This window comes from Trachypithecus francoisi, unplaced genomic scaffold, assembly GCF_009764315.1.
Source record: "Trachypithecus francoisi isolate TF-2019V2 unplaced genomic scaffold, Tfra_2.0 Lachesis_group3, whole genome shotgun sequence".
In the NCBI taxonomy this organism is placed as follows: domain Eukaryota; kingdom Metazoa; phylum Chordata; class Mammalia; order Primates; family Cercopithecidae; genus Trachypithecus; species Trachypithecus francoisi.
The window spans coordinates 125,304,604-125,318,736 of NW_022681468.1; the positions used below are offsets into that span (position 1 = coordinate 125,304,604).

The 14,133-nt window shown below is 41.4% G+C and overlaps 1 protein-coding gene across 12 annotated transcripts in view; it reads left to right on the forward strand.

Annotated features, from left to right (window-relative positions):
• CSNK1G1 (casein kinase 1 gamma 1) overlaps positions 1–14,133 on the forward strand; it is a 224,238-nt gene that overhangs the window by 71,759 nt on the left and 138,346 nt on the right. For all 12 annotated transcript variants that reach the window (XR_004431950.1, XR_004431949.1, XM_033189790.1 and 9 more), the window contains one exon: positions 3,409–3,809. Coding sequence is in view for 10 of the 12 variants with exons in the window: in XM_033189790.1 (XP_033045681.1) it covers positions 3,629–3,809 (181 nt within the window). In the remaining 2 variants the exon portion in view is untranslated. The remainder of the gene's footprint in view (positions 1–3,408; positions 3,810–14,133) is intronic.

Consider the following 14,133-nt stretch of genomic DNA (forward strand, 5'->3'; position numbering starts at 1 on the left):
GATGCCTGAAGCTGAAACTCATAACCAAGAAACAGCAAGCATGAGGACCAAAAGCAATATGTGGTGGATGAAGAAGTAGTAGATCAGAAAGAGCCTGGTTTGCTTTTGAGTTTCACATACACTTACCGTATGATCCAGCAGTCCTATACCTATAAATAATTTCATCATAAGTTGTGTAAGAAGAGAGATTTAGAAGCCTGGCAATCTCTCTTTTGATTATTAACAAAAACCCAGGGTGTTTTGACTTTGAAATTTAAATATTTATATGCCTCACTTTTGATAAAGCCAATATATGAGAATCTGAAATACACAAACAGTAAATTAGTGAAACTTTTTTTGATGCTTTTATAATACGACTTAATTTTCTTTTAGACTTCATGCAACCTCCCATATACTGTTTTACATGAATTTAAGTAGAGAGTTCAAATGATAAGCCAAAGAGTTTGTAATTGAGCAGAGGGTAGTGATTAAGAAATAGGATTCTAAAAAACTTAGTAACTTTAATTTCTTAAATGAGAGATGCCACATAAAGTAGTATTGAATATTATTCATCTTTCTTTCTTTTTTTGAGGCGGAGTTTCGCTCTTGTTGCCCAGGCTGGAGTGCAATGGCGCAATCTCAGCCCACTGCCACCTCCGCCTCCCAGGTCAAGTGGTTCTCCTGCCTCAGCCACCCAAGTAGCTGGGATTATAGGCGCCCACCACCATGTCTGGCTAATTTTTTTTGTATTTTTAGTAGAGACAGGGTGTCACCATGTTGGCCAGGCTGGTTTTGAACTCCTGACCTCAGGTGATTTGGCCACCTCGGCCTTCCAAAGTACTGGGATTTTAGGCGTGAGCCACTGTGCCCGTCCTCATCTTTCATAATTATAGATTGAGCAATGCTTATGTCCCATGCATAGATTAGAAAATTGACACAGCACCTTTAGTGTCGGTTTTTGTCATGGTTGTGGGAAGTAAAGTGATTGTTCTGTTCTACAAGTAGGTGTTACGAACATTTTTCCCCAGCTGAGTGAGATTTTTGACTTTTTTTTTTTTTTGACAGAGTCTTGCTCTGTCACCCATACTGGAGTGCAATGGCACAATCATGGCTCACTGCATCCTTGAACCTCCCAGGCTCAAGCAATCCTTAAACTTCAGCCTCCGGAAGTCACTGGGACCACAGGTGTGCACCACTATGCCTAGCTAATTTTTTTTTTTTCATTAAGACGGGGTTTTGCTCATCGCCCAGGCTGAAGTGCAATGGCGCGATCTCAGCTCACTGCAACCTCTGTCTCCTGGGTCCAAGAAATTCTCCTGCCTCAGCCTCCCAAGTAGCTGGGATTACAGGCCAGCACAACCACGCCTGGCTAATTTTTTTGTTTTTAATAGAGACGGGGTTTCGCTATGTTGGCCAGGCTGGTCTTGAACTCCTGACCTCGGGTGATCCACCCGCCTTGGTCTCCCAAAGCGCCAGGATTATAGGCATGAGCCACCGTGCCTGGCCCTAATTTTTAAATTTTTTGTAGACATGGGGTCTCTCTATGTTGCCCAGGCTCATTTCAAACTTCTAGGCTCAAGTAATCCTTCTACCTTGGCCTCCCAAAGTGCTGAGATTACATGGACGAGCCACCACGCCCAGACAATTTTTGGCTTTCTATAGGGTTTTTTTTAAATTTAATTTTTAATATATATTTTTTAAATTAATTTTTAATTTTTTTTTTTTTTTTTTTTTTTTTAGAGACAGGGTCTTTCTGTGTTGCCCAGGCTGGAGTTCAGTAGCTATTTACTGGCATGATGATAACACATTCCAGCTTTAAACTCCTGGGCTTGAGCAGTACTCCCATCTCGGCCTCCCAAGTAGCTGGGGATTGTAGGCACATACCATTGCACCTGGCTTCTACAGGTTTTCAGAATTCTAATTCTTCTAATACATACATGTAAGTAAACATGGATAATGAAGGCTATGTGTGATTATTCCACCTAATGTTATACTAGTCTAAGTGCAATGGAAGAAATTAATGCAAAGTATCATAAAAATAACATCCATTTGTTGGAAGAAACAGAGTGAGCAAAAATGAAAAATATGAAGAGAAATAGACAATGTAATACAGTTTCTAAATCTTATAAATGAGGCTATCGTAGTGATAATTTTTGAAAATTTGTGAGTTCATTGAATACTTACAAATTGACTGAATTGGACTAAGACACATTCTGCCTCTGTCCTCATATTAACTTATAATGGAAGGAAATATAGTTGGCAGTCTCACACATAGACATACTCCCAATAATTATGATTTTTTTTCTCTTTCTAATATCATTTGAGGGATTTGGATTAAAGACGAGGATAATCAGGGGATAGTGGATATAGTTGGAAATAGGAGAAACAATAAGGAAATATGAATTCTTAATGTTGTTCATGTAGGAAGTTCAGTAGTTGCTGACCTCCTTACATTGCTTTGATTTTTTTTCCTTTACAGAATATACATTATAAATGTAAATCTATTGTAAAGCAAAACAAACAAAAAATGAAAATAAGCAGTTTATTTAAACTATAATAAAGCAAACAGAAGCCAGGCACAGTGGCTGATGCCTGTAATCCCAGCACTTTGGGAAGCCAAAGTGGGTGGATCACCTGAGGTCAGGAGTTTGAGACCAGCCCAGCCAACATGGTGAAACCCCATCTTTACTAAAAATACAAAAAATTCGCTGGGTATGGTGGCAGGGACCTGTAATTCTAGCTACTTCGGAGGCTGAGGCAGGAGAATCGCGTGAACTTGGGAGGCGGAGGTTGCAGCGAGCCTAGATTGCGCCATTGCACTCAGCCTTGGCAACAAGAGTGAAACTCCATCTCAAAAGTAAATAAATAAAGCCAACAGATTGTATTATTGGATTATGTGCCCACTTGTACAGTCAGCTGACAACTTTTTGCTTGTTACTTTAGTAGGGAATTACAGGTGTCCTCAGGAAGTTTAGAGTATAGGCATCTTTGTTCTGTTGTGTAACTGGTGATGATAACCAAACATTTGTTCTAATTCTTGGCAAAATTAAAAGGAAGAGCTTAAAATTAAATCGTCCTCAGTTTCTTTAACTTGGTTTCAGCACTGCTATGTATTTCTGTTAGCCAGTGATGAAAAAAACAACAGTTGTCTTTCTTTTTGGTCATATGTGCATTGCTAGAAGAAAGCATTTTATATTTAAGGCTTGTGTGTTTCCTTAGCTTCTATGGTTTGCAGCCTCCTGAGCTTATGATACCATGTGAATAACTAATCTAGATGTTAAACTGTTGAAGGATAGAAAACCAAAACCCATTTCAGAAAGGTATGCATTTTGCTCACCTTTGGATAGGATTCATTCTAATTAGTAGAGACTTTCTGAGTTTGTTTTAAAATTTAATTTTTAACTACGTGTTTTCTTGATTTTTACCTAGGTTACAAGATGTTCAACTAAGCTTGAGACCTAGTGACTACATTTCCTACGGGAACAAATCAATGGTTTTTCATCTCCCGGAGATACATTAGAAACAAATATGGTGCTAAAAGAACTCCTTACCTTTCTCTGACTACAATTTATTTGGACATACTTTTGTATTAAAGAGAGGTATACACACTGAAGCTACTTGCTGTACGGAGACGCTGTCCTGTAGGATCATGGACCATCCTAGTAGGGAAAAGGATGAAAGACAACGGACAACTAAACCCATGGCACAAAGGAGTGCACACTGCTCTCGACCATCTGGCTCCTCATCATCCTCTGGGGTTCTTATGGTGGGACCCAACTTCAGGGTTGGCAAGAAGATAGGGTGTGGGAACTTTGGAGAGCTCAGATTAGGTAAGAACTTGGTTATGTCGGTGACTTCTACTAACAACAATACCTGTAATAAGCTTTGTGTGTTTCAAGACAAGCCGTTTATAGTTTTGCAAGAAATTTTTCTTAAGGAGAACCTGTTGTTATAGGAAATAATTTGTGAAGGAGCACTATGGTCATTATCAATTATTTGTTATCCAGGGCTCATCTGTCTTTATGTGTGTGCAATGGGCTTTTAAATTTTCTACCAGTTCTGAGATTTTCTGATGAACATAGAGTTGCTTACAGGTATCAGTAAAGCGCAGACTCTGATTTAGGAGGTCTGAGGTGGAGCCCCAGATTCTGCATATTTTTGCAAACTCCAGGTGATGCAGATGCTGTTGGTCCTTTAAGAAGGGCATAAGGCCTTGGTTTAATTCAGACTCTGCCTCTCGGGTTCACGCCATTCTCCTGCCTCAGCCTCCCAAGTAGCTGGGACTACAGGCGTCTGCCACCACGTCCGGCTAATTTTTTTGTGTGTTTTATTAGAGATGGGATTAGCCAGGATGGTTTTGATCTCCTGACCTCGTGATCTGCCCACCTCGGCCTCCGAAAGTGCTGGGATTACAGGAGTGAGCCTCCGCGCCCAGCCATTTATATACTTTTTAATGGCTCTCCCTTGATGAGTGGGATAGAGAAAATAGAAGGCCGTATAAATATATGAAGCTGGAGATTAGCTTGGAGAATGTGGAAAGGTCATCTTTGAGGCTAAAGTATTTTCTTTTTCTTCATAGCTCTTGAGACTGTGGATTAATATGAAGACTCATTTTAAGAAACTTTGGCTCTTGTGGGGAATGGTGGGAGGGTGGGAACATAATGTAATTATGTTTTTACCTCTGCTACTTCCTTTTTTTTTTTTTTTTTTTTTGAGATGGAGTGTCACTCTGTCACCCAGACTGGAGTGCAGTGGTGCGATCTCAGCTCACTGCAACCTCCACCTCCCAGGTTGAAGTGATTATTTTGCCTCAACCTCCAGAGTAGCTGGGACTACAGGCATGTGCCACCATGCCCAGCTTATTATTATTATTATTTTTGTATTTTTATGGAGACGGGCTCTTGCTATGTTGGCCAGGCTGGTCTCGAACTCCTGGCCTCAAGTGATCCACCTGCCTCGGCCTCCCAAAGTGCTGGGATTGCAGGCATGAGCCACTGCGCCTGACCACCTCTGCTATTTGTGATGGTCCTGCATAGAGAACATGGACAAAATCTTACCTCTGATCCCTCATAGAGAACCTTGGAGAAACATCACTGTACTAGTCAGAGACCATTTGAATTTAAGAATGATGAGAATGGATTTATTTTTACTGTTAGAAGGCTGGTAACCTGGAAATTCAGGATTTAATTAGGATAGTGAAAGGATCTTTATATTCAGAATTGTGTTCAGGTTAGCAAAGCCAGCAGATGCTACTTAGAATAGGAGTAAGATGTGTAATTTCATACTGCTTTACTTTATAGCAGTTACAGAGTTGCTTTAATGAATAGTTTTGTGAATATTTCTTTATGTCATAGATTGACTTTAACATCACAGTACTACTTGGATGGATTAAATAATTATGACATAAACATCCACAAAATGATTGCTAAGAGGCAGTTTCTAATGCATCTAAATCTTTGAAATCTCAAAACATCAGACAATTGTTTCATTTCTGTGAAAGTGAAGAAAAACCTTGGTGAATTAAAAGTGGAAATCTGTTTAATCACTTTAGTCTAGATTTGTATTATAAGTTTACATGGGAATGGAAAAATTCATTCAGTTAAAAGCATACATTTATAGCCCGTATATATTTTCAGAGTAGTATTGTGTTTTGTTTCCTCTTTGAATCTGAGATAATTTTGATGTTTCTCATTTGGACTTGCTTGTAGTCAGAAGAACTTGTCTTTCTTTTTAGGTGCTTTTACTCTTCTCTGCTTGTCAAGTTTTCATTAGCCCTGGGACCATACTGTTATGGCCTTGTATCTAGAAAAGATACTTTCAGAATTATTTGGCCTCTTCCTAACAATAGAGCGGGCTGCATACTGCATTCCATCATTTTATTGCTCTAATATTACCGAGGAGAAGATTGTAACCTACAAAATTCCAAAGTCAAGGCAGGTGCAGTCAGGCCTCCATCATGGCTACCACCTACAAGGTCCTGCTTCTCTAAACTAATTTCCTTTCTTAGACACACAGTCTCTCAAACAGCCAAGTGAATTTCTTCTTATTCTCTCTCTCTTTTTTTTTTTGAGACAGGGTCTTGCTCTGTTGCCCACACTGGAGTGCAGTGGCATGATCATAGCTCACGCAACCTCCAGCTCCTGGACTCAAGCGATCCTCCTACTTCAGCCTACTTAATAGCTGGTGCATAAGAACACACCCAGCTTATCTTTTTATTTTTAAATGTTTTGTAGAGATGATGTTTCGCAGCCTGGTCTCGAACTCCTGGCCTCAAGCACTTTTCCTGCCTCAGCCTCCCAAAGTGTTGGGATTACAGATGTGAGCCACCATGCCTGACCAACCATGCGCATTTCTGCTTCAGAGACTTTACACTTGCAATTCCTTCTGCTTGCAGAATTATTTCCCTAAAATTTTGCATAGTGGGTTGTTTCTCATCCTTTAGGCCTCAGCTTATGTCTTACCTTCTCAGAGAAACATTCTATCACTTCTTCCTCATTCCCATTTAAAATAGCACGTTTCTCCTCTAGCACATTCTGTCTCGTCAAACTACTTTATTTTATTCATTGCATTCATCACTATCTGAAATGACCATATATATGTATGTTTCCCTTTTAATTGCCTCTCCTTACTTGAATATACGCCCTTTAGAGGGCAGGGATTCTTTCTGTATTGTTTACTGTTATTTATGAGATGGAAGGATAAAAAGCTGATGAATAGGAAGAGGGGGGAAATAAAGCATACTTTCCTTTGGGCTCCAGGTTTATGCGGGAGTGGTGGCAGACAGTAGACCTATTGATTCCAAACAGCAAAAAAAAAAAAAAAAAAAAGTAACGATAGTGCATTTTGGTTCTCTGCAAATGTTTCCACCCTGTTACACAGCTGTTTTGTTTGTTTGTTTGTTTGTTTTGTTTAGGTGGAGTTTCACTCTTTTTTCCCAGGCTAGAGTGTGTTGGCACAATCTCAGCTCACTGCAACCTCTGCCTCCCAGGTTCAGGTGATAGTTTCCTGTCTCAGCTTCCCAAGTAGCTGGGATTACAGGTGTGTGCCACCATGCCCATCTAATTTTTTATTTTTAGTTGAGGCGGGGTTTCACCATGTTGACCAGGCTGGTCTTGAACTCCTGACCTCAGGTGATCCATCCACCTCAGCCTCCCAAAGTGCTGGGATTACAGACGTGAGCCACTGCACCCAGTCCCCATTATACATTTAACAACTATTTCTTGAATATTTACTGATACTAGACTCTGGGAAGGATAGAAATAACAAGATATAGTTATTGTCCCTACAAATACCACAGTCTAGTGGTAGATAGAAAAAAACAAGTTGCAATACAAAGTGATAATACAGCAGATTGTGGGCTGGGTGTAGTGGTTTATGCCTGTAATCCCAGCACTTTGTGAGGCCAAGGCAGGCAGATCACTTGAGCTCAGGATTTCAATATCAGTGTGAGCAATGTGGCAAAACCTCGTCTCTACAAAAAATACAAAATTAGCTGGGTATGGTGATACGCATCTGTAGTACTTGGGAAGTACTACATCTATATGTACTTGGGAAGCTGAGATGGGAGGATGGCTTGAGCCTGGGAGCCTGATGCTACCATGAGCCAAGATCACATCACTGCACTCCAGCCTGGGTGACAGAGTGAGACCCTGTCTCAAACAAACAAAAAACCAGATTGTATAGAAACTACATTGGCAGAGAAGGTTAATAAAGGCTTCAAAGAGGAGGTTTGATTTGATGATAGGACAGGATTTCTGCTGGTAGACATAAGGAAGAAGAACTTGTGCAGGATACACAATCACTAAATATTATGCAAGTGCCCAGCATATCACAGCAGCATTTAGTTATACGTGACTGGGTCATAGGATGTGAAGTGAAAGAAAAGTAATAGAATGAAGTTTTTAGGTAAGTTGGGACGAAATTGTGAAGTGTTTGCATATATTAAAACATTTGGACTTTATCCTGTAGGCAATGGGGTCGAATCATCAGGGGTCTTACAACACGGTGACATAATCTAGTTTATATTCCAGAAAGAGAATTCAGGTTGTATTGTAAGATTAGATCAAATAGGAAAGAAGTTGACATCTTGTAGGTTTTGCTCTAATTGTAATATTTATCGTGTTGTACTTTATTCTTCCATTTCTCTCTCCCAAGATAGATGTAACGGTATTACTTTGCTTTATTAGTCCTCATATTCTAATTCCTTTCACTGTGTGTGGTATGTAATGGGTACTCAAGAAAGGCTGAATTGTCTAGGTCAGAAGTAGCAGGGCCTTTGGTCTTTTTTTTTTTTTTTTTTTTTTTTTTTGAGACGGAGTCTCGCTCTGTCGCCCACGCTGGAGTGCAGTGGCCGGATCTCAGCTCACTGCAAGCTCCGCCTCCCGGGTTTACGCCATTCTCCTACCTCAGCCTGCCGAGTAGCTGGGACTACAGGCGCCCGCCACCTCGCCCGGCTAATTTTTTTGTGTTTTTTAGTAGGAGACGGGGTTTCACCTGTGTTAGCCAGGATGGTCTCGATCTCCTGACCTTGTGATCCGCCCGTCTCGGCCTCCCAAAGTGGGCCTTTGGTCTTACATCTGAAAACGGAAGTGAGATGGAGAGAGGAGAGGACTGGGTAAATTAGAAATTTTAGATGTAGACTATAGGCAGGATTTAGTCACTAATTGTGTGATGGGAAGGAGTCAAAGATGACTAAATGTGCCAGCTTGAAGAGACCTTACAAATGAGGAAGATGTAAACCCATTTATGCTGGAGGTTGCAAATTTTTTTGTGAAAAATCAGACCTTGGTGATGACCTTGAGCAGTAGGATAAAACTAACCCCCACTATTGGAACACTAGGCATCAATGAATTAATCGAGATAGAAAATATAGGACTAGGGAGAGAGTGGTTGGGAAGGCAAGTAAGATAGAGTTTGTGAATATTTGAGGACTGTGTGACACATATGCAGAAATGCATATCTGAGACTTAGAAAGTTAGGCTTGAGATAGGGATTAAGAAATCACCACCAGACCAGGTGCAGTGGCTCACGCCTGTAATCCCACCACTTTGGGAATCCCAGGCGAGTGGATCACCTGAGGTAAGGAGTTCGAGACCAGCCTGGCCAACATGGTGAAACCCTGTCTCTACTAAACATACAAAAATTCGCCAGGCGTGGTGGCACACGTTTGTAGTCCCAGCTACTCCAGAGGCTGAGGCAGGAGAATTACTTGAACCCGGGAGGCAGAGGTTGCAGTGAACTGAGATCATGCCATTGCACTCCAGCCTGGGTGACAGAGTGAGACTCCGTCTCAAAAGTACAAAACAAGCAAAGAAATCATCACCTTATAGGTGTTAATGAACGTAGAAAGTCTGAAGAGTGATGCTTTGTGGAGCTTGTATGACTGAGAGAAGGAAGAATGATGGAAAAGGAAGAGTAGAGGGGTTAAGCAGGAGAAGGCTAATTATTCCCTTTGGTCTTTCACTATTGTTTATATTTTCTAAAATGCTTCCTTTCCCTTCTTCTCCGCCACCCCCAGCAACCCCCACTTTTTTTTTTTTCGAGGCGGAGTCTTGCTCTGTCTCCCAGGCTGGAGGACAATGGCATGATCTTGGCTCACTGCAACCTCTACCTCCCAGGTTCAAGCAATTCTCCTGCCTCAGCCTCCCGAATAGCTGGGATTATGGGCATATACCACCACGCACGGCTAATTTTTGTATTCTTAGTAGACACAAGGTTTCCCCATGTTGGCCAGGCTAGCCTCGAACTCTTGACCTTGTGATTCGCCCGCCTCGGCCTCCCAAAGTGCTGGGATTACAAACGTGAGCCATCACGCCTGGCCCCCTCCCCTTTTATTTCTATTTTTATTTTTATTTTTATTTTTTTTGAGATGGAGTCTCGCTCTGTCACCCAGGCTGGAGTGCAGTGGCACGATCTTGGTTCACTGCAAGCTCCGCCTCCCGGGTTCACGCCATTTTCCTTGCTTCAGTCTCTTGAGTAGCTGGGACTACAGGCGCCCGCCACCACGCCCGGCTAATATTTTAGTAGAGACGGGGTTTCACCATGTTAGCCAGGATGGTCTCCATCTGCTGACCTCATGATCCGCCCACCTCGGCCTCTGGAAGTGCTGGGATTACAGGCGTGAGCCACTGCGCCCGGCCCTTCCCTATCTTTTTAAAATGAGCCTGTGTGTTTTGTAATCAGAAAAAGGTAGTAATCAAAGCAAAAAAAAAAAAAAAAAATCATTATAGCAAATTTTTCTAAAAAGAAAATACGTTTATTGCTTAAATTTTTTAAAAAAATTCACTTAAGTGGTCGGGCGCAGTGGCTCACGCCTGTAATCCCAGAATTTTGGGAGGCCGAGGCGGGCGGATCACGAGGTCAGGAGATCGAGACCATCCTGGCTAACACGGTGAAACCCTATCTCTACTTAAAAAAAAAAAAGCAAAAAATTAGCTGGACGTGGCGGGCACCTGTAGTCCCAGCTACTTGGGAGGCTGAGGCAGGAGAATGGTGTGAACCCGGGAGGCGGAGCTTGCAGTGAGCAGAGACCCTGCGCCACTGCACTCCAGCCTGGGAGACAGAGCGAGACTCTGTCTCAAAAAAAAAAAAAATCAAAAAAATTTTTTTAAATTCTACTTTGGAGGTGTCTGTGGAGATAACCACTAATGATGGTTTAATTTTCTAGAGCTCAAAAATGTGTATTAGTATATATTTTAGAAATGCAATCAAATTGTGCTCTAAGCCTCCTTTTATGACTGGGCCTGGTGACTCATGCCTGTAATCCCAGCACTTTCGGAGGCGAAGGTGGACAGATCACCTGAAGTCGGGAGTTGGTGACCAGCCTGGCCAACATGGTGAAACCCCGTCTCTACTAAAAATACAAAAATTAGCTGGGCATGGTAGTGGGCGCCCGTAATCCCAGCTACTGGGGAGGCTGAGGCAGGAGGCAGAGGTTGCAGTGAACTGAGATTGCACCACTGCACTCCAGCCTGGGAGACAGAGTGAGACTCCATCTCAAAAAAAAAAAAAAAAGCCTTTTTTTATTCCTCAATAGAAGCATGAACATCTTGTTTCAACTTAAATATATCTTATCAATTTTAAATATTTCTGTATTATTCAGTTTAGCCATTATCAATATACACACAAATTATTTTGTATTTTTAATATTTTAATTAATACAGTACTCCTGAAGTCCCCAACTTTTTTGGCACCAGAGACCCATTTCATGGAAGACAGTTTTTCCATGTACCGGGGTGGGGGATGGTTTCAGAATGAAACTATTCCACCTCAGATCATCAAGTATTAGATGTAGCCTAGATCCCTCACATGCGCAGTAATAGGGTTTGCATGCCTGTGCATGCCTGTGAGAATCCAGTGCTGCTACTGATCTTTCAGGTGACACTCAGGCGGTAATGTTTGCTTACCCAGTGCTCACTTCCTGCCATGCAGTCTGGTTCCTAACAGGCCACGGGCTGGCAGTGGTCTACTCGATATCCTTGTAGTTTAAAGTTGGTTTAATTTCTTAGACTACATCCTGGAAGCATACTTTTTGTGTCAAAGGATATGTACGTTTGCAATTTTGTTACACATTGTCAGTTTATCCTCCAAAAAGATGTTTCAGTTTGTGTGTGTGTGTGTCCTTTGGCTCATTTCCTCCAGTACTTCAGAAATCTTAAACAATATCAAGAATCTTTTCATCTCTGCCAGTCTGATAGGGGAAAATGGTATCACTTAAATGTGTATGTGTTCATAGGTGAAGTTAAACATATTTACACATATTTGCTTATTTTTTTAAAGAGTTATTTCTACGTGGCCTTTGCCCATTTTCAATGGAAAGATTATTTCTGTGGAGTCTTTTGTGTACTGCCTCAATGAAAGGAGAATTACGAAGATTTAAGAGAAGGGAAAATTGATGGATAGTGATTATGTAGGTAGGAGGACATGATGGGATGAAAACAGATTTTACAGATTGATACTAACTGAAAAACGTGGCAAATCTTGTGAGAACTTTCTCATTTTTAAAGTTTTGAGCCTTCTGCTGAATTAGGCCTAGAAAGAATCATGTAAACATCAAAATAAGAAGATTATTTTCCTCCAGAGTTAAGAAAATATACATCCTCAATGTACAAATAATTGCTAGTGTTTTTCTTCTTAGTTGCAAGAATAAGTAGGTAGGTGGTATTTACTTATTTATTTATGAGACAGAGTCTGGCTCTGTCACCAGGCTGGAGTGCAGTGGTATGATCTTGGCTCACTGCAGCCTCTGCCTCCTGGGTTCAAGCAATTCTTCTGCCTCAGCCTCCCAAGTAGCTGGGATTACAGGTGCCCGCCACCATGCCCGGTTAATTATTATTTGTATTTTTTTAATAGAGACAGGGTTTCACCATGTTGACCAGGATGGTCTCGATCTCCTAACCTAGTGATCTGCCCGCCTTGGCCTCCCAAGATGCTGGGATTACAGATGTGGGCCACTGCACCTGGCCGGTGATACTTCTTTCATATCCACATAGGGGTGCACGTATGTTTATGGGAGACCTGTTAGACTAGAGAGGCAGGCATATAATTTTAATAATATTCATATTATCCTTTTGAAGTAGGATAGGGTGAGAGGATGTTATTATTTGCATACAGGAAAATGAAGGCACAACAAATTGACCTTTTTGATCTTTTCCATCTTTGGTGTCTGATGAAATATGCAAAAATGCATTAGCACAGGATACTTCTGACAAAGGTAAATAAATTGGCTAAGGGTAGCAGCTTGTTTTGTGACACTCCTGCATGGCTTCTAAAGTAAGACACTTATTTCTGTGATTGACATAGGGTTTATATGACAGGCTGTTCCTGTTGTTCTTTCCTGTTCTGAATTACTGAACTGTCACTTGTGAACTTAAATTGGAACTTTTTTTTTTTTGAGACAGAGTGTCACTCTGTCGCCCAGGCTGGAGTGCAGTGGCTCGAGCTCTGCTCACTACAAGCTCCGCCTCCCGGATTCACGCCATTCTCCTGCCTCAGCCTCCCGAGTAGCTGGGACTATAGGTGCCTGCCACCATGCGAGACTAATTTTGTTTTTTAATATATTTTTAGTAGAGACGGGGTTTCACCGTGTTAGCCAGGATGGTCTTGATCTCCCGACCTTGTGATCTGCCCACTTCGGCCTCCCAAAGTTCTGGGATTACAGGCGTGAGCCACCGTGCCCAGCCTAAATTGGAACTTTTAATTTCTGCTGCTAGCCATTCTTTTTTTGGCAGTTGTGATTATTAACAATTTACAGATGAGTACTATCTAAAGCAGTTCATTTTGTGTTATATCCCACAGTCTTAGATCCCTTAGTTTCCACTCCAAGTCGATGGGAAAAGAAAAGTGAGCAGGCAGAACTTTCCATGTTATCTGTTTTATACATTGAGTTTTCAATAAGATTTTGTTTGAAACGTATGATTCTGCTGCTTTAAACATTTTTGAAAATCATCTTGAGAGAATGCAGGCTTAAGATGAAACATAATTTTATTTTATTTTTGAGTCACTCTTGTTGCCCAGGCTGGAATGCAGCGGCGCAATCTTGGCTCACTGCAACCTCTGCCTCCCGGGTTCAAGTGATTCTCCTGTATCAGCCTCCCGAGTAGCTGGGATTACAGGTGCCCGCCACCACAGCCAGCTAATTTTTTGTATTTTCAGTAGAGATGGAGTTTCACCATGTTGGCCAGGCTGGTCTCGAACTCCTAACTTCAGGTGATCTGCCTGCTTCGGCCTCCCAAAGTGCTGGGATTACAGGCCTGGGAGGCACCGTACCCAGCCCAAGATGGAACATAATTTGAAGATATTTCTTTTGTAGTTCAAAGTGAAGGCATTTTAAAATCAAATTTTTGCTTTTAATAGTTTCTTAGAAAATCATGGTATTTTAAACAAATAAAACTGTATCAGCCAAACACCTAATTAACCAGAAACATTGATATATGTTTGTAACCGTGTTAAAGTTTTCTTATAAATTTACAAATTTTTAGCTTCTGTGGATGGAACAAAAACAAGTTTTAGAAATCATGTCATTATTCTTCTGCTTAAGTGATTAAAAATAGGACTCTTGGCCGGGCATGGTGGCTCATGCCTGTAATCTCATCACTTTGGGAGGCCGAAGCGGGTGGATCATCTGAGGTCAGGAGTTCGAGACCAGCCTGGCCA